General features: G+C 35.6%; 1 protein-coding gene and 1 long non-coding RNA gene across 3 annotated transcripts in view; one reads left to right on the top strand and one right to left on the bottom strand.

The window, feature by feature from the left end:
• LOC138171831 (uncharacterized) overlaps positions 1–21,865 on the top strand; it is a 97,566-nt gene that overhangs the window by 42,162 nt on the left and 33,539 nt on the right. The gene's annotated exons all lie outside the window — the stretch shown is intronic.
• Positions 232–21,865, bottom strand: part of LOC138171803 (mucosa-associated lymphoid tissue lymphoma translocation protein 1-like) — a 91,668-nt gene continuing 70,034 nt past the window's right edge. For both annotated transcript variants that reach the window (XM_069101400.1, XM_069101401.1), the window contains 7 exons: positions 14,800–14,977; positions 12,464–12,538; positions 11,831–11,958; positions 6,473–6,622; positions 5,456–5,613; positions 3,970–4,095; positions 232–2,499 (listed from right to left, as the gene is read on the bottom strand). In XM_069101400.1, the coding sequence (XP_068957501.1) occupies positions 2,077–2,499; positions 3,970–4,095; positions 5,456–5,613; positions 6,473–6,622; positions 11,831–11,958; positions 12,464–12,538; positions 14,800–14,977 (1,238 nt within the window). In that variant the 3' untranslated portion in view covers positions 232–2,076. The remainder of the gene's footprint in view (positions 2,500–3,969; positions 4,096–5,455; positions 5,614–6,472; positions 6,623–11,830; positions 11,959–12,463; positions 12,539–14,799; positions 14,978–21,865) is intronic.

Below are 21,865 nucleotides of genomic sequence, written 5' to 3' on the forward strand. Positions count from 1 at the left end.
TGTGTGTGTGTGTGTGTGTGTGTGTGTGTGTGTGTGTGTGTGTGTGTGAAGTGTCTGAGGCCAGATCCAAACTCAGGTCCTTCTGACTCTGGGGCCAGCGCTCTACTCACTGCACCACCTAGCCGTATAAATTATTTTTATGCTAGTGATTTATTCATTGCATTATTCTCAAGCTACAAATTGGCCAATGTGTATAAATAGTGAATAACTTTGCATACAGTACTTCTAACGTTGCAAATATATTTTTCTTTATTAAAATTGTCAAAAAAAATCACAAATAAGCCATATAATATACTCTGAGTAGCAAGTAATAAAAAAAAAAAAACCCTTCATTTTCGTCCCTCACAGAATTTACAAATATACACAAAGGTTAACAAATAAAATCAAAAGGAGAATTTGGTAAACTAATGCCAGGTTGTTATTTCTAAAATAATAATGATCACATTATTATGAACTTTTCATATGAAGATGAAAACTTTAATTTTGTTTTATATTATAGCACATAAACTTTTGTTTTTAATGTTATAAAATCATCCAGGAAATAACTGCTTTGGGAATCTGAGAATGCATTGCTTATGGTACCCATGAATCTCAGGCCCCCTTACTGAAATTAAACTTCTTTTCCCCTCCCACCTCTTAGTGATCTTGATATAGATTATGTATCAGTCAGCTGACTTTTTGTGGGTTTAACCAGAAGACTGTATTGCAAGCCCATGGTTGCCTCCTGTGAAAGGTAAAGAACTGAAAAGTAGCAGATAAGAAAGAACAAAAAGGAACGAATAAAGTCACTTTTCTTTTTACAGATGTAAGGATGTTCCACTGATTCTCCACTCTCTTTCTTAACAAAAGTAATTACTTTTAAGTGTGTGAGATAGTTAGTGGAGCCCCAGCTCCACAGGTAAATTCTCCAGTGTTAGAAATGGAACAGTTTCTAAGAACATTGTTAACTTATTTGAAGGAAAAAACCCACTTATTGCATCTAGTAGGTGCTTAATAATGCATCCTTATTGCCCGATTAGTCTTAAAAATGTTTATGTGGAATCAAACTAAGAGTACTAACATAAAACTCATAAGGCTGGAGGGAGGGATCATTGAAGAACGCATATCTTATGGGGATGGACATCTTACGTGGTTAGATTATTTATACAGATTGCTATTATGCTGACTCAAACCATAGGATTCCTTCCCTCCCTGTTGTGATATTCTCCAACATGTTTTAAAAAATAAAACTATCTAAAGGACTAGAAATTTTAGACTGTTCTATAAAGGACGTGTATGTAAAACTATTCATTCATTAGCAATTTTGACAAAGTCCTAAAATCACAGGATAATCAAAATAAGTGTATTTCCACAGATATATATTGAAATATAGATCTCGGGGCAGCCAGGTAGCACAGCAAGTAAGAGCACTGGCTCCAGTGTTGGGATGGCCTGGGGATCGAATCTAGGCTCAGACACTTAGCATCCATCCAGGAACACCTGGCCGTGTAACCTTGAGCAAGTTACTTAACCCCAATTGCTTGGGGGCGGCCAGGTGGCTCAGTGAGTAAGAGCACCGGCTTCAGTGTCGGGATGACCTGGAGATCGAATCCTGGGCTCAGACACTCAGCACCACACCCAGAAATAACTGGCCATGTAACCTTGAGCAAGTTACTTAACCCCAATTGCTTTAAAAAAAAAAAAGAAATATAGATATCAGATAAATGTATCTTTGAATACATGCCCTAAAAATAGTATCTACAGGATACTTGCCTCAGTTGAAAACTTCCATTCCCATTATTCCTACTTTGAAATAGTCATAATTTAAAGCACTTTTATTTCTCCCTATATACACTATATTCCTGTATTTACACAGTACAAACCAACTTATTTAAAACCCTTCAAGTGAAGGAAAAGGATATTTGCAATTAACTATACAATATGTACATTTCAAAGAGGATAATCCTGAGTTTTCTGGGAGACTTAGCTTCCCCTAATAGCACCTTTTCTTTAAAATCCCCAAATATTTAGTGCATGCCCAAGTAAGACTGAGTATCAGGAATCTAGGAGTTATATTATTTTCACAAACTAACATGGTTATTTTTCAGAAAATGTGAGCTGCTCTGAAAAAGTGAATGGCAGTTCATCAGTTGTTTCTACAGGTACATTACTTCTAATGAATGGAGATGAATAATTCTGGGCACCGTGACTTGAAATAAGTTTGTATGGAGTCTGGTTGCAATGACAATTACCGGAGTTATCAGGGTCTGAACTGTAAACAATATGGAATGAGTCTGGAGAAGAATGATAATGTTCAGCTGCCACTGAGGTGGGGGTAGGGTTCTGGCAAGGACTATTTGGCATGAAACAAGCCTGAAAGCAACTCTTCCTTCGTAATCCTCGATGGATATCTAATTTAGCAATGAGAGGTTTGCCAACATTCACTTCCTGTCTTTCTTCTATAGTATCTTCCATTCCTGGATATTCATAGGATAAACATACAGTGAAGATTAGGTGTTCCTAAAAATGAAAAGAAAAATGTTTTGAACAGTGAAAATACATCATCTTTAAACATTTCTTCCTCAATACTGCATATACTGTCCAGCACAGCTGCCATGCTGATTTTGCTGAAAATTTTCTCTCTCTTTTTTTATTCTTTGTTACTAGAGATGGCTCTCTGGGTAGGGCAGGGGAAGGACATATTTGGAAATGAAGTGATGTGGAAACAAAAGATATCAGTAAAAATAAGATTTAAAAATTCCCATCTCTTTTCTTGGGACCCATAATTTTCCGTCTCCAAACCCATGATCTAACTCTTCTTGGCTATTTCCCAAATGCTTTTTATCTTCCCTGAATTCACAGATGCTGCCTTTTCTTTCACTGTTAGTCTGTGTCTACTCTCTGGAGTTAAAATATTATTCCAATTTCAGAATCATATAGCCCTCAAATCAATCTTCCTAAATATTGTTATAAAAAAATCTGTGTTGCAGCTTAGAAAACTTGCCCTCCAAAGATATTTCTAAAGGAACAACAATGCCAAAATCAACCTTAAATATATGAACCTACTATACTGTTTAATGGCTAAGTGGTTTGAAAATGTTATAAAAACCTGTTTCTTACTTCAATACTTTAAAGACCTTGCCTTATTCAGTCTGAACTCTCCCCCAGTTGATGCAAATATCAACTTCTCAGTGACTTAGTAGATGGTCTTCATGAGATAAAAATTAAGCCCTGGTGGTCCAGTTCTCTAACACTGAGCCTCTTCCAAACTGAGCCAGGCTGGTTCTCACACCACAGATGTAGAATTCATCACTAGTCCTGCCTGCACTGAAAGGCTTTTCAGGCTAGAAGAACTTGGCCAAACTTCTGCTCTGCCCACTTAGCCCCCAAGAACTCAGGATCAGCTGCTCCATGCCATGATGAAACATCAGAATGGAACTTTAATAGAAAAAAAATCTACTTAGGTAGAGAGGGGAAGAAAACTTAACTAGAACAGGTTATGAGCTATCAAATACTCTTAAGTAGAACACTGACACTAAGCAGAGATCTAATAAACTCAATCACAGAGAAAATTTCTCCCCAAAAGACAGGTGGAAGAGTGAAAAATAAGATCAGAATAGTACTGGGAATTCTAAAACTGAGTCTGCTAATACCGTTCTGTTAAACTTTTGGAAATCACCTCATTATTCTTTATTTTGAAGTTATTCAGCAAGGAAATGATAAAGGAATGCTAAAAATATTTAAAAGCAGAATTTAGCCATAAAAGAAGGAATGATAATAGTATTTCTGAACAGCCCCAAGTTTTGAGGTTTACAACACAGAAAGCAGCAACCACCACAGAATACAAGGCAGTGATATCTTATCCAGGATACCATTATCAGTCTACAAATTCCAGTCTATTAGCGACTGAAGTATCTGTGGACAAACAAAAGATTCACATTCCCAAATATGACCTCATGAATCATGAAATTCAAGGACGGGGACAATTACCTTTAACTTCTGCAGTGAACTAAGTCGAGTGTAGAGGCAATGCTTGGGAAGATCCTTGGAGACTAAATAGCTGCCAGTCTCCTCAGGGGTTCCTTTATTTGCATCTTTTGGATCAACATCTAGATCCTGAGAGAATTTGAGACAGTCAACAGACGAATCAGTAATAATCACCCAGCAATTTCATACCATAGAAAAATCTTAGAAGAATCCTAGTGTCAGGTACAATTCTAGTACAGAGGGGGTGTGGTGTGGTAGACCAGACACTGGCCTTGGGCTCAGGAGGAGAGAGCCCCTGATAAGTGACTTTTCCTTGCTGTGCCCTAGTTTCCTCAATGCAAAAAGGAGGTCTGGATTTCGTGAGTCTAAGGTCCCTTCCAGCTGTAAATCTCTGACCTATTAACAGAATATGCTAGAAAAATACAAGGAAAAACGGAATTGGAAACCAAAACTACTATTTTTAAAACAAAGATTCAATCAAAAACTTGAATAATAAAAATAGGGTGAGAAGAGTTGATGCATCATCAACTTATTTTCATGGACAATGATACACAGCATTTTAATAGCCTACATTTTGTAATATGCAGATGATTCTTTACCTTGAACTAAAAAGACCTTCTACAATGCCTTCCAGAGAGCAAGCACTTAATGTGCATTAAAATGAAAATGCAATCAATAAACAATGGTGCTACAATTATCTTCCTACATGCCCAAGCCATGTGCATGGGGCTCCTGTTGACCTTTAATTTTAAAGGCCTTAATTAACAGTAAGTAAATTATTTCTTCAAAGCATTCTAGGGTCTTGAAAAAGCGAACTTACTATGGAAAGGCATATAGTTTTCTTTTTAAAAGATTATTGTAGGGGCGGCTAGCTGGCGCAGTGAATAGAGCACCGGCCTTGGAGTCAGGAGGACCTGAGTTCAAATGTGGCCTCAGAAACTTAACACTTACTAGCTGTATGACCTTGGGCAAGTGACTTAACTCCAACTGCCCAGCTTTCCCCTTTCCAAAAAAACAAAACAAACAAACAAGAAGATTATTGTATTCTTTAGATACCAAAACAGATTTCTCATCTGTTAAATACTTAGAAATGATATTAGTGGCTGATTCCCATTGTACCAGCAAATTATTATAATGTATTTCACCAAAGGGCTCAAAGAGATGTGGGTTTAGATGAGATTTATCAGAGTTTAAAATATAAAGTCATGGTAATTTCCATTTTTATAGTAAATTTTATTTTTCACATTACCTCATTTTAGAACACAATAATATTTTAAGGCTGCCTTTTCTGAATTAATGTATTTTTTTATACTCTAAAACACTAAATAACAAAATAGCTTGGTAATCAATTTTTCAAAATTATGATCATTATCGCTAACATAAGACACTTCTATCTCTAAAATCATATATCTGTTATAAGATTGGAAGCATCTTACTTCTCAATAAATGAATATTGTAAAAAAGGTAATAAGAGAAATGAGTAACTTACAAATGGGAAATCTGTAACATAGGCTTCACACATCATTATTTCAGGTGGTTTGTGTACTATTCTTGTATAGATTATCATGACATTGGAAAACTCAGCTGCAAATCCTAGCTGAATCTGAACACCAGATTTAAAATCAAGACACATACTTTCTGGAAGCTCTGAAAAAAATGTGCATATTTAAGTTATTATTTAAAAAGCTAAATTAAAACAGCCTTGATAAAGCACACATACTTCATCTATTACACTTTAGGCTCCTCAGTTAGATTAACTGAGTGGTTAGATAAACCACTTTCCTGGTGGGAGGGACCATGTTTGACTGTCTTTATGTCTCTGAAAGTGGATAGTACAATAGGTGTTCAAGAATATTTGTTGAATTAATGCTCAATGATGCATATGGTACGTTTTGATACTTTTAAAAATGATTCAGTTTGTGAAATCATCTAATACCCACTTTTCATTGTGGATGGGCTACAATATTTATATGGAACTTTACATTTTGAATGTGCATTAACATTAATTTATTTAGAGAAAATCTAAATCTTACTTAAGACTATTATATTTAGTGACAGTGTGTTATGGGTGTTCAACAAATATAGCTAACTTCCAATTATCCATGATAACAGATTTATACATAGTACAGAGGTCCCTTCTAAGTGTCCAAAATTGTTTTTGCTTCTTATACCAATCCTCAGAGTACTGCCAACATAGAATTAAACAGAATAAAGTATAGATGGAGAAGGATCTAAATAATGCATTAGCTTAATAAATATTTCCTCAATATGAAGAGTTGACCAGTTAAACAATTATAATATGTTCATTCTACTTATAGGGCTGTTAGTCTCTGTCCAACATCATACTGAAATTAAATGCAAATGAATTGAGAGCCTGATTCAACTCTATGTTCCCTATTAAGGCTACAGTGCTTTTATAATAAAGTTGGAAGAAATAATAGCAATTAAAAAACTATATAGTCATATTAATACATTTCTAGAAAGATTTTACAAAAAATTACTGTACCATGTGCTTTGGCCCATTGTAAATTTCGCACCAAGGATTCTGGAGAACATAATGTTTGTTGTATGGGATCAGTAAGTGCCCTCTTTTCAGATAAACTGCTTCTAATCTCTAAGGCCTGCTTGCCTTTGGTTAGGTGACATTTTCCCATATCTAAAAAAGATAACATATTCACACATACATATGTATAATATGCACACATACATATAGACATATAACACACATGTAAGGATTCAGACAATGATTTCTCTCACTAATATAATCATCTTATCAATACGTTTATTTTTTCTTGCTTTCAATTACCTTACTCTAATTTCTATAAATTATTCTCCTATATATACATCTCTCTCTCAAGGTTAATTATATGGGCGTTGGGTGGGAATACCCAAGTGATGATCAAAATTTCAAAATATATTTTTTATTTTGCAAAAGAGAAAACATAAACAAAACAAGCAACATTGAGATCTTAATTAAAAGCAGAAGTAGGTGGGTTTCTCAGGATTGTTTCCAAACCCAAAATTCAGTATAATTTTTGAATGGATCAGCTAATATTACCAATTAGTTAATCTTGTACAATTTCAAAATAAAATACTGATCATTGTTCTAAATATATCATGATCTACTTTGAACCATATTAATGACATATTACTCAGTTAACTAAATAAGAATCACAGTATTATTCTCTTCTTTTTAAATTACTACAATGTTATATTCTACACTGCTGATAAATGTAGTAAAGCAGTCTGAGCAAAGTGAAATGTGATTCTTATTCCAGAATATATAAACAAACAAAATTAGTGGGTTCAAAGAACAGTGGGCTCAAAAGAAGAGTCACAATGGTAAACAAAGTTGTCCAAATTTTAAAAAGTTGGGCAAGTCTTTTAAAATTTTTTGAAGTTTTTAAGGGAAGTGAAGTATACATAATATACTTTAAAAAAGCCTCCTTTCAGGAGGCACCTTGTTAGTCTAAGAAAAAAGCTGTTCTGTTTGCTCAAAGATAAAGTATACAGTTACAAATGAAGAAGCCAGAAGCTCTTAAAAATTAATTTTTTGTTTTTAATATCACTTCTGAACATGTTCTCCCACACTTTATTCATTTTACTCAGTGAGCCCTTCCTTGTGAAAGAGAACTGGTTTTTAGAAATAAAAAAGAATAAGAAGTAGTTTAGAAAAATTAACCAACAAATCAACTGAGTCTGATAGTATATACAATGTCCCACACCTATAATCCTTCACCTCTGCAAAGAAGAGAAGACGTTTTCTTATCTCGTTTCTAGGGCCACTCATCTTCATTATAATTATACAATATTCAGTTCCATTTTTTTCCATTCAATCCATTTACATAGGTGTACCTATTGTGTATAGTGTTTTCCTGTTTTTTCCTTATTTTACTCTGCTTCAGTTCCTTGATTTGATTTGAATACTTTATAGTAATCATTTCTTAAGACACAGTACTATTCCATTGTATTCTTTTTATCTTTTCTCTTTTTAAAATCTGTTTTCCATTAAAAAAAAAACACTAAGTAAAATGAGCATGTTCATAATCTCTGCATGTCAGAAAAAGGATTGTGCATAAAACTACAAATCTCTATTCTTTTTAAAGTATATAATAAATTCGACATGTGATTTTCAAAGTCGTCCTGCTTATGTGTGATTCTTTCTGGACTTTTTTGTATTTTCTTTTTCCATTTTTCAAATGCTTTATTAACTTCTGATTTACACCATTTATTTCCGCCAGATTTTGAGTTACAAATTTTCTCCATTTTTCCCCTACCCACCGCCCCAAAATAGCAGTCCCACAGGATATCCCCTCCTCCAATCTGCTGTCTCTCATATTTTCTCCCATACCCCTTTCTACTTTTGCAGTAGGGCATGGTGGATCTCTATGCCCCAGTGCCTGTATATATCTTATTTCCCAATTACATGTAAAATAGTATTAATAATAGTATATATATATATACACACACATGTATATGTGTGTGTGTGTATGTGTGTGTGTGTGTGTGTATTTAAACATTTGATTTTAAAACTTTGAATTCCAGATTCAATCCCTTCCTCCCTTGTCACCCACCCTTACTGGGAAGATAAGCAATTCAGTATAGGTTGTACATGTGCAGCTAATGCAAAACGATAACATAGTAGATATATTGTAAAAGACTGACTATATTTCCCTCCCTCCTATCTCACCTTCCACTTGTTCTATTCTCTACTTTGATCCCGTCCCTTTTCAAAAGTGGATGCTTCCAACTTCCCTCCCCCCCACTCTCCTGTAGGGTGAGATATTTCTTTGGTGTGTATTTCATCCCCTCCTCAAGTCAAATTCAATGGGAATAATTCCCTTCTGCCTTCCGGTTCTACCCCTCCATTGTAATCATTTTCCCTTGCTTCTTCTATATGAGATAGTTTACCCCATTCTGTCTCTCCCCATCTCCTCTTATTATATTCCTCTCTCACCTCTTAATTTCACCTTTTAAGTATCATCCCTTCCTATTAAATTGGTCCTATGCCCTCTATCTATGTATACCTGTAAACATATATACACACATTCACATATGTAGTATTCATATGCCCATATACCCTCATATATAGACATATGTATATATTTCTATTCCCTTCAACTATTTTCATACTGAGAAAAGTTTCATCAGTTACAATTATTGTTTTTCCATGTATAATAGTTCAACTTGGTAAGTTCCTTATGATTTCTTTTCAGTTTACCTTCTCATGCTTCTCTTGCTTCTTGTATCTGAATGTCAAATTTTCTATGCAACTCTGGTTTTTTCATCAAGAATGCTTGAAAGTCCTCTATTTCATTGAATGACCATATTTTCCCCTGAAACATGATACTCAGTTTTGCTGGGTAGGTGATTCTTGGTTTTAATCCCAGCTCCTTTGCCCTCCGGAATATCATAATCCAAGCCCTTCGATCCCTTAGTGTAGAAGCTGCCAGATCCTGAGTTATCCTGATTGTGTTTCCACAATATTCAAATTGTTTCTTCCTGGCTGCTTGTAATATTCTCTCCTTAATCTGGGAATTCTGGAACCTGGGTATAATATTCCTAGGAGTTTTCTTTTTGGGATCTTTTTCAGAAGGTGATCAGTGGATTCTTTCAACGTCTGTTTTGCCCTCTGGTTCTAAAACATCAGGGTAGTTTTCTTTGAGAACTTCCTGGAGGATGATTTCTAGGTTCTTATTTTGATCATGGCTTTCAGGTAGTCCAATCATTTTTAAATTATCTCTCCTGGATCTATTTTCCAGCTCAGTGGTTTTTCCCATGAGATATTTCACATTGCCTTCTATTCTTTCATTTGTTTGGATCTGTTTAACAGCATCTTGATTTCTCATAAAGTCATTTGCTCCAGTCTAATTCTGAAGCAATGATTCTCCTCAGTGAGCTTTTGAGATTCTTTTTCCATCTGGCAAATTCGACTTTTTAAGGCATTCTTCTCTTCATTGCCTTTTTGAGCCTCCTTTGCCATTTGAGTTAGTCTATTTTTTAAGGTGTTACTTTCCTCAGTCAGGCTGTTGACTCTCATTTCGTAATTTTCTTGCAGCATTCTCATTTCTCTTCCCAATTTTTCCTCCACTTCTCTTATCTGCTTCTTAAGGTCCTCTATGGCCTGTAACCAGCTCATGTTTTCCTTTGAAGCTTTTGGTGCAGGAGTTCTGACTTCCCTGTCTTCCTCCCGTTCCATGCTTTGCTCCTTTTTGTCCCCCAAATAGGAGTCTAATGTTGGAATGTTCTGTCTGCTTTGTTTCCTTTGCCTGGTCATGTCGCCCCTCAGTCACTTGACCCTGGGCTTTTTGCCACAATAGGACTCTGCCACCGACAGGGGAGCTTTCATCCCAAATGCTGGGGTTTTCTCAGCTGCTGGAGGTATTAGATGGGTGCCCTCTCTGAGGCCTCCACACGCTCTGGCAAGCTGGACACACACCCCAGGACCTCCACCCTAGACTGCAATTTAGATCCAAGGAGGTTAAAGCAAGCACAATTACTCCTCAGACTGGTCGCTTAGTCCCCCTACACTCTGAAGGCCAGGAGCTGAAGTTGCCATGTGGTACCAACAACTCAGCGGCTTCTCGCCCCAGAGGCAAAAGCCAATGCATTCCCACTTACTGGGTCCCAAAGTCCAGACTGCACTGACCTCTCACTTTATGCTTTGCATCTATGTGTTGATAATTCTGGATTGCCACAGCTGCTTCTGATCTGGAGTCCCTCCTGCCGGTGGCTGGTCAGGTCTTCCCTGGGGCTAAAACCTCCAGCTCACACGGGCCCTGGCTCGGCTCCCACAGTGCTGCGCTGGCTGATTCCTGCTGGCCTGCCGGGCTGTCCTCAGAGGGAGGTTATCTTCTCTGTGTCATTTTGTGGGTTCTGCAGCTCCAAAGTTTGTTCAGAGTCCCCTTTTTATATGGATTGGGGAAGGTGGAAGCTGGAGCCACTCGGAGGTCATGCTTCTACCCTTCTTTATATTTTCAACTCATTTTTTGGAGGAACCTATTCCTATTTCCTAACCCTCCCCAGAATGAAAAAAGAAAACCAAAACCCTTTATATGCATGACACCAGCTTTTTTTCTCACAGTGTATCTATGAAAACTTTCCTTACTCTCATACTTAGAAATCATATAGCTTAATCTTGTTTTATTGAGAATACTGAGGAAATAGCCTTTGTCCTCAAAGAGCTCACATTCTTATAGGGTATATAAGACATTCAAACAACTCTCTACCAAGAATACAAGATAATCTTGTATAAACACAAGATAATCTCAGAAGGGAAGCACTCACAGTGGTGGTGACTGGGAGAGGTTTCCTGTAGGTGGTGTGATTTGAGCTGAATCTTGAAGGAACCCAGAAAATCCAGGGAGCGGAGATGAGAAGGAAGAACATTCCAGATATGAGAGACAGCTAGTGAAAAGGAAGCTAGGTGGCACAGTAGACAAAGCACTGGGCTTGGAACCAGGAAAACTCATCTTCATGAGTTCAAATCCAGCCTCAGACACTTATTAGCTGTATGACCTTGAGCAAATCACTTAACTCTGACTCAATTTCATTATCTGTAATATGAACTGGAAAAAGAAATGGCAAACCACTCTAGAAATGGACTCACAAAGAGTTGGACGTGACTGAAAAACTACTTATCAACAACAAAAAAAACCCAACAGTAAAAAATCATGAGAGTTGGGAGATAAAGAAAACATATACTGGAATTGCAGAACTTAAGAGTTTCACTATATATTTCAAGAGAAATTACTATGTGTAATAAACAGTGTCTCCAAACTTTAATAATCCTAAATATGGGAAGAAAAGAATTCTAAAAATTGGAACCTGGAGGACTAGCTTCCCCTTAATTTTCATTTTTTACCTTCTGCAACTTCATCCAGTAAGACAGTAATTTTCTTATCTTCCAACAACCGATCTTTTAAGAACTTCATGAAGATTCCATTTGCTAATCCAGAATGTTGGATTTCAAAAGCTTCTGCTCCTTGGCATCTTCGAAAGAGTAATAAGAACCATATTTGTGACAAAGCATAGAGGTTTTCCTAATTACTGATGGACTTCCTTTTCCTAATTCTGTTTGGTTAGTACAAGTAATATGCCTTCTTAGGTCTGAAGTTCCTATTCAAAGAAGTAGTATAACATTGCTGGGTGAATCTGACTACCAAGGGAAACTACGAGACACATATACTTGTAACAAATCTGCAAAGAGATCATTACTAAAGGAACTTTTTTTTTTGTCTTTTTGGAGGGCAATTGGAGTTAAGTGACTTGCCCAAGGTTACACGGCTAGTTTTTTTGTGTGGGTGTTAAGTGTTTTGGGGCTGGAACTGAACTCGGGTCCTCCTGACTCCGGGGCCGGCACTTTAACTCATCGCGTCACCTAGCCGCCTCTAACGGAACTCTTAAAGGTTATAAATAGGGAAGTCAAAGACAAAATGCATTAGGAGTCAGTTTTGTAAAATAAGGCATATTTGAAACAAATATTAAGCTTTCTTACGTTGCATATCCAAAAACAATATTAGCGGTGACTCTCAGGGCATCCAAGATTGGAATGGTATCATCATAATCATTTCTAGAATAAAAGCATCAGATAGGGAAATAAAAAGGGAAAAATACTTTAAAAGAGCAAAAATAATGTTAATAAAACTACCATATTATAACCTTGTACTTAATATATATTTTCTGAGTTGGAAAAAATATACACAAATAGGTTAAAGAAGTAATTCTCAAACTATTTTATCTGATGATTGCATCCCTTTTCCTCCCTTCATTCAGCATTTCTTTTATCCCTACAAAAGAAGTGGGGCACAACTTATATGCACATGAGAAGAGAAACAGAGCTGACAACATTTCCCTTCCTTTAGATCAGAAGAGATGAATAACTTGGGAGATGATAAATAGTTGTGACTATCTACTGACTAAGGGTCAAAAGAGAATTCCCTCAGGAAGGGGGAACAAGAACAGATGATGTGGGGATTTCCTGCACCTAACAACTCTCAGCATCTTAAAGTGCTACCTAGAATCAGTTTTTATTTCTCCTAAATCCTTATCAACAGATAAATTATAATCTGAAATGAATTAAAAGAAAATTAACAAAGCACAGCAGAAAAAACCGCTGAATTTGGATTTAGAAGATCGAGATTTGAAAACTTGTTCTGTAATTCACCTTTCTGGACTGCAAAGTTTTCTGACCTGTAAAATGAGGGTGGTAGACCAGATTATTTCCCTTCAAGCTCTAAATTCTATGACCTATGACCCTGTCACTACACATTTAAACAAAAACTATAACAAAAGTGGACCCGATTAGCATCAGGCTAATGTAAAAAAAATATTAACCACATTTAGTATCTATATCAGCTCTGTCAACCAAGAAAGTGAACCACTGAACCAGAAAAGTATGAAAAGTAAACAGAAGTCAGTGAAGTTGGAATCAGGAAATTTGACTCATCACAGCCCTATAAAGCTATATATAGGAGCTCCATCTTCAGTAACCAAACACCAGCAAGAACTATATCCATTATGTGGGAATAATTTTGCAATTTATCTTATGTGAATGCAGGTAAAATCTACTCAACCATGGCGACTGGCTTCATAAATTTAGGTCACAGAGAACAATTATTCCCATAGCAACAGTGTTATAAATGGAAGATGCTTTCCTGGACAATCAAAATTTGGAAAGTAAAACCGAAGATTAGTTTGTATAGTGATCTGAGGTTAAAATAAGGTTGGGTCAGATTGAATAGGAATGTCTGGATAAACTAACAGACCTAAGATGTAGAGATCTGAAATCATTAAAAGATTTGAACCTTGGCAGCCATCTGAATGAGAATGGTAGTGATAATGATGGTGGAGGGGTGGCTGGCTGAAAGGTAAAAAAGATCAATATGGAGACATTTTGAAGATAGTTGGGAAAGGAGGTTCATTATTCTTTAGGAGTTTCCTAATTCAACAATATTTATTAAATGCCTAAGATGTACAAGGCACTGGAAATACAAAAATATATATATTTTTTTGCTTTCTGGGGGACAATTGGAGTTAAGTGACTTGTACACGATCACACGGCTAGTTTTGTGTTAAGTGTCTGAGGCCGGATTTGAACTCAGGTTCCCGTGACTCCAGAGTTGGTGCTCTATAGAATTTTTAATATAATTTTTATTTTTTTTATTTAAAAATTTTTTAATATAATTTTTAAAAAACCACACACACAGTTCCTCCCCTCAAGGAACTTAAATTCTACTGGTGAACATATAACACAAGTAAATATGAAGCCCTATTCCCATTTTAATCAGGTAGGGAAATGAGGTCGGAGAAGTCCAGTGTTTTGCTCATAGTGTGTAGTCAGTATCAGAAGTCAGATCTGAGTCTAGGTGTTCCTGACTCCAAGTCCAGCATTAAATCCTTCATATGTTACAATGATATTGGCATATCATCTATAAGTTTAATACTCTTATGCCCTGTGCATCATACATATGGAGAGTGAAATAACTAAATGAAAATAAATTTTTTGATGAACATAATTTCTTCCTAAAGATAGTAAATCAGTAATCTAAAATCCATGAACTGAAGTAGCTTTTGTTTGAATTATGGTACATGCTAAATAAAAGATAAATTTTTATTACATATAAACATATATATGTATATGTAGACATATATACACATATAGTTTCTATTTTTAGTTTTCAGCAGAGATCTAATATCTATTTAGATAAGAATTACCTTTTCATTTCATTTAATGTCAGTCATTCTGATTTTTGTAGATTGAATCCTCGGAGATTAAGATTTCATTAGTTAGAATAAACTCACTATTTAACAAAGAATAAAAACTTTATTTACCTTTTTCGACACATATCCAACAAGAACACATTGAGTCCTGTCTCTTTTTCTTGCATCAATTTAAGTATACTTTGCACACACAGGCAATTTGCAGACCTATATGGATTTGGAGCATCCACAGGAACCATAAAACTGTTCCCATAGTTTTCATAGCCATGTCCTGCATAATATAATAAGCCTGAGAGAACAAATAAACCCATAAAGAAAAAAATTTAATCGTAACATTCATGTTTTAATAAATGCAATTTATTCATTGGATGTTGACATAAATACAATTTAGGAAATAAAATGCACGAGAATGAACACTCATAAATAAAGATATAAAAATAAACCATATAATGGAATGAATAATTTGCTTCATACATAAAATCCAATTGCTAAGACAGCCAATGTCAATTAAACTTTAGTTTAAATTTTTTTTTACCAGTTTTAAGTTCAAGTACTGCATTTGAAAAACAGAGGAAATTCCTGCCCTCTAATCTTGTATAATCTAGTCTTGGAGACAAGAACATACATACACACAGTAGCATAGGATGAAATGCCACCAGGAGAGAGACGAGTACTCAGTAAACAACTGGCCCTAAAACAAATGTTCCATACAAACAGGAGAAATGAACTTTCTCTAACACACACAACAGAACACACTGAGGCAGCCAGTCCAAGCTAAACTGTCAAAATCTCTTTGTCTAAACTAGTTTATTTTTTAAAACTAGTTTCATTAAAAAAGTTTTTTATTGATATTTTATACTCCTGACATCACCATAGTTACTGCAAGTATCTCTCTACTGCCCCCCCCCACCGAGACCCAATCTAATATGAGAATATTTATAGAGGGGGAAAAAGAGTCTGCCCAACTGATGAAAACATTGAAAAGGTCTGAAAACATATGCAATGTGAAACACTTGTGGACCTTCCACCTCCACAAAGGGGGTGGGAGAATCCTCTCTCATCACTCTTCCTTTGAGTCTTGCTTTAATTTTTGTAATTTTTTAAATTCACTTTTGACTTTTTGGTCTGTAGTAGTTATTACAATTTATACCGTTGTATTTATTGTGCATATTGTCTTCTTGGCTCTGCTTCCTTTACTCTGAATCAGTTCATGTAGAATCTTTCCATGCTTCTCTGTATTTGTGACACATCATAACTTTTTTTTTTTTAAGCAATTGGGGTTAAGTAACTTGCCCAAGGTTACATGGCCAATTTTTTTTGTGTGGGTATTAGGTATCTGAGCCCAGAACCGATCCCGGGTCCTCCCGACTCTGGGGCCGGTGCTCTTACTCACTGCGCCTCCTAGCCGCCCCAACACACATAACTTCTTACAGCAAAGTAATATTCCATTATATTCATGTACCTCAATTTGTTTAGCCATTCCCCAACTGATGAGCATCTACTTTATTTCCAACTCTTAGCTATCACAAAAAAGTATTGCTATAAATGTTTTAGAGTATATGGGGACTTTTCCCCCCTCTTATCAATGGCTTCCCTGGAGTTTTAAGCTCAGTAAAAGAGTCTCTGTGCCAAAGGGCATGGACATTTTAGTCCCTTTATCTGCATAACTGCAAATTACTTTCTAAAATGATTGTACTATTTCACAATTACACCAATAATTTATTAGTGTGCCTATCTTTTTGCAACCCCTCCAACATCGACTATCACCATTTAAAAAATTACTTTTGCCAATTTGCAGGGTTGTTTTGATTTGCATTCCTCTTATTAGTGATTTGTAGCATTTTTTTCATGTAGTTGTAAATACTTTTCACTTCTTTTGAGAATTTTGTTCATATATTTTGATCATGTAATGACTATTAGTCATACATACATATACTATGAAAATGGCTATTAGTCAGATAAAGATATGTATATTTATACACAGATACATATATATGAGTGTATATATGCATACACAGAGAGACAGATAGTTTATATATCTTGGATACCAAACCCTTATCAGAGAAATTTGATAGGAAGTTTTTCCCCCCTCATCAACTACTTCTCTTCTTCTCCTAGATGAATTAATGTTGTCTCTGCAGAAGTTTTTCAATTTCAAGTAATCAAGGTTATCTAATTAATCTTTTATAATTGTATTTCTTGTTTGTATAAACTACAGTTGTAATACATCCAGTACAACTGGTAGATAAAATTGCAGAATGAGAAAATTAAGGACAGAAAGCAAAAGGATAGGGTGCTAAAAGTAGTGTGATTACTTTAATACTTGTTTCTATTTTTAACAATTTTAATTTTTCCTAATATAATGACATAAAGTATGCTATTAATATAAATAAATTAGTTCTATTTTTAGATGTCTATAAAATATTGAAAAATTTGTTTACCTTTATTAGTTCCCACAAATTTTTTTTAGCATAAAGTGTTTCCAAATGTCTAAAAGACATCTTTATCTGAGTCTAATTCATCATCTATACCCCTAAGTCTATTCTTCTTCCTCACTTTCCTATCTCTGTCAATAGCATCACCTCTGCTTATAGCCCAAAGATATTTTTGATTCCTCTTTATCTTTAAAAGAGACTACAAACACTATGAGGGCAAAAAAGTTGTTTTAACTCTGGAGATCTAGCACAAAGCAAACAAGTGCTTAATAAAGGCTTGTTGAACACAAAACAAAGTCAGTATTTTAGGAAGATGAATCACAGAGTTTCACATCTGGAAGGAACTTCAGAGGTCCTTGGGTTCAGCCCGTACTTGAAAAAGAAGCCCCACTGGAACAAATGCTCACCGGCTTGACACTCCACAAATCGTCATTCTGCCTTTGTTGTTAGACTTCCAATGAGGGGAAATGTACTGTATTACCATGGCTTCACTTTCTGAGAGCTGTGAAGAAGTTCTTCTATAAGTAAGCAGGGTAGGAGTGTTGGGGTAGATAATTCTGATGAGCTCATTAGAAAGTGACTCTGCTGGGACCCTGTGATAGCTCATACCTTTCCTTATAGTATGGGCATGTTAAGCAACACCTTAGGCAGATAACTCTCAATTAGGTCTCAGTGAGTAAGGCTTCCTCAAATTGAAATTTATTTGGCTAGCAAGGAAAAGAAATGAGCATTTATTAAGCGCCTACTATTTGCCAGGTATTGTGCTAAGTACCTTATTAATACGATCTCATTTATGCCTCACAGCAAATCAGGAGGTAGGTGCTATTAGTATTATTCTCATTTTACAGTTAAAGAAATTGAGGAATAGTGTTATATGACATGTCTAGGGTAATAGAGGTAGTAAAGTGTCAGAGGCCATATCTGCACTCTGGTCTTCCTTATTCTAGGCCCTATGCTCTGTCCATTGTATTACCTACTTCCAGGTTGACTGCTTATGGTCCACTGAGAAATCTTTTATGTATTTTCTACATTTGTTCATGGGTTCCTTAAGAGTTTCTTATAACTTGCATTTTCTATGTGAAATAAAGGCTGTCCTATATTCAGTAGCATGTTACCTTGAATGGGAGCTGGGGACTCATCACCCAGAGTTATGCAAATCTAGACATAAATTATACATATAAAATATATTCTGAGGTGTTTGAGTGTAAAGTCTGGGTGGCAAAAAATATGATAACAAGTTAAAGAGACACTGATCTTTTGCTTTAGTATTTAGGACTGGCCCTGGTCCATGAAATGCCAGAGTTGGGCGTCCTGAGACACAGGTTATAATTTCATGAAGCCTAAATTTCCCTCTTAGCAACCCTTCCCACTGTTCCTAACTCCGACCTCTGGGATCAAAAAGAAGTCTATCCCTCCTACATGACCGCCTTCTGAGTACTTGAAGGGAGACTCATGTCCCCTTTGTTAGCCTTCCCTTCACTCTTTTCCTTCAACTGACTGACCAATCACATCAGTTAGAGCCCCAAGCTATTTCTGTTTCCTTGCTTCAGGTGCTATTCAGTTTATCAATAACCTTCCTAAAACGTGGGCTCCAAAGAGATGAAGTGTGCTCCGACCTGTGGCAGGACAGGGAATGTAGGAGGCCACTCCTATATTTCAGGGCTTCAGGCATTAAGTGGTAAGGTAAAAAACCTTAACTGGGTGTTCCTTATCTACCATTACAGAGACTTACTCTTTTCCTATTGCCTTAAAGCACAAGATTATCAAAGTAGTTCACAAACATTTTAGAGCTGTCCTAAAATATTTATGGAAATGAAAACAACTATCCAAACACATTACATATTTTAATGTATTTTTATAATGCATTTGTAATGATTTCTATAATAAAATTAGTATATACTTTATATAATTATGGTAAGGAAAATAAAAATGGTTCAAAGTAAAGCGAAGCAAGTTTTAATTAAAAGCACATCAATCACATTAATCTTATCCCTCTAAATTCTTTATTCTTAACATACTATGGCCACAATCCAGTGAATTTTTATTTTGGTAACTGATTTCATCAGGCTATGTAACAATTATCTACCAATTGTGCTCTTAGGGTGGCATTTAAGTGGATGGTCTGTAAAATAGATTTTGATAGTTTATTTTGGACTGATATGCCAATGGATGAGTTTGGGGAATTTGATTTCATTGCCAGGGTTCCTGTGCAACAACTGTTTGTGCTAGCTGTATTATGCTTCTATTTTAGAAATGGTGAGGTCAGTTAGATTGAAGAAATCAAAAATAAGAGTTGTGACATATGGCCACTGAAACAGAGCCAAGTGCTGGTACCAGTTATTTATTTAATAAAGACCTGGGTTCAAGACCTAGCTCTGAAACATACTGGCTGAATGACCCTAGGAAAGTTACCTGATTTTTCAGTGGTCTACCTGGTGATATGTATTAACAAAGAAAGAAAGTTCCCTAATATCAATGAAGTTGCTAGTCCAGGTGCTGTCCCTATATATTCATTTACCTCTAACAGTTTACCATGTGTGGAATGAAATATTCTGGTTCATCTATAAACACCGGAAATGTATAAAACATGAATTTTATAGAAAACTGAAACTTCAAATTATAGTCATTTTTTTCAAACTACTTTCCTATTAGTTTTAAAGTTTGCCAATTCTTCCTTCAGAATGTCTTATAAAAGGAACAGACATCTTTTCCATTCCTACCTAAATTACCTGCAGCAGACAACATCTACATCATCCACTTGGATCAAACAATCATAGACTTAAGTTTATGAAAGAAGAGCTTAAGTCCACAGAGATTAAATGATTTGTTCAAGAAGTGCAGTTAAGATCTGACTACAAGCCCATTGTAATGGCCTCTATGACTCCAGTTTCTACTACCAATAATCCATTCTGTCTGATTAATATTTATAATCTGAATTTCACAATAGCTATTATTTTCATTTTACAGTTGAGGAAACAGAAACTTGTGCCTGTGGTCGACACACTAGGATCAAAGAATAAAGGTGGTCTTTAGAACTTACAGAATGAAAAGCCCCAAAGTGCATGGCCTTGACAGATGAATTTGGGCTTATACATATCAGGTACTCTGTTCAGTACGGAAGTATCAACTATATCATACTCTCTCTCACATTATTAGCACAGCAATTATAAAAGACTCAGAACTATCCAATAAATGATGACACAGAGATCTATAGAACTTTAAAAAATTTGTATATAAAAATTTAAAATAGTGTATATAGTTTGTACCAAAGTTATAACATAGTGCAGATCAGAGTTACAGCTATCTAAGATAACTTTCCAAATTTACTCGTTTTAGTTTCTCTTTAAGTATGGCATATGCATTTAACTAACTACTTCATTTATGAGGGGTAGCTGGTCAAAAGATTCATCTCTCCAAATGATTTTGTGTTTGGTGTGGAAATTTACTCTAGGAAACTGGATATTGAAGGCATGCTAATTCTTTGGTGCTCATTTTCAAGGAAATATTTTGTCATAGCAAATTAAACTGCAATACACCATAATTAAAATGGACTTTAAAATACTTTCTGCAGAGACAGCAAGAACAAGCAGATGAACCGGCAAATGGCTACTAAAAACATGAATGTTGAAAAGGATTTACTTTTCTTTACCAAGCATTCATTGAAACTGGAAAACTTTCCACTGGGGGTAAAACCACACTGAATATCTTGAGTAAACATATACTGCCTTACTTTTACTGGGTATTCCATAAACACTGCTGACTGCCATATGTAAGATTTTTGATAGTGATAGGACTCATAGAAAGCTGTTAAAAAGCTTTTCAAACTGATTAACTGAGGGGCAGCTAGGTGGCACAGTGAATAGAGTACCAGCCCTGGAGTCAGGAGGACCTGAGTACAAATTCAGCCTGAGACATTTAACACTTACTAGCTGTATGACCTTGGGCAAGTCACTTCCCCCCCAATTGCCTTGCCTTTCCCCCCTCCATAAAAACCCCAAACAGACAAAAAACTGATTAAATGAGAATTAAGCATATTAAAAATTCTATACATTATACATACTATGGTGCTTCATTAAAAAAAACTTTTTGGACATATTTTTAACTAGGAAGAATCCCATTTTTCTATAAAACATGAAAAATAGCTCTATAGTCACAAAAATCTTATATGTCTGATATAGTAAAGGAAGCTAAAAACAGACATGAAGGTCACTATGAAAGAAAATATTTTTGAGATTACTGGTCAAAGGGCAGCTAGGTGACTTAGTCAATAGAGCACTGTGCCATGGAGTAAGGAGGCCCTGAGTTCAAATTCGGCCTCAGACACTTGACACACTTTCTAGCTGTGTAACTTTGGGCAAGTCACTCAACCCCAACTGCCCTGCTTTCTCCTCTTCAGAAAAAAAAGCAAAAATAAATAAATGAAAGAGAGAGATTACTGGTCAATGCCACATACCTATAAGTATTTAACATACATTAAGAAAACAGAAAGCTCCATGTCAAATGGTCTCACTTGATTTCTACATTCTAAAATACAGGACTCTATGGCAACTTTTCTATTAGCCCTATGAATATGTTTTATTTTTCTAGAAAATGTGGGAATTCAAATGTGGAATTCAGTACTGTATTTGCAATTTTATAAAACAAGATCACCGTATTTTCCCCATGGTCTCCACTATAGTTACATTCCCATACAACTGTTTTGACCAAAAAAGAAAAAAAAATCACAATTAAATCAAGTCTTT

This window comes from Petaurus breviceps, unplaced genomic scaffold (genome assembly GCF_028583685.1).
Source record: "Petaurus breviceps papuanus isolate PSGF00001 unplaced genomic scaffold, PetGlider_PUasm1.0 128, whole genome shotgun sequence".
Lineage (NCBI taxonomy): Eukaryota > Metazoa > Chordata > Mammalia > Diprotodontia > Petauridae > Petaurus > Petaurus breviceps.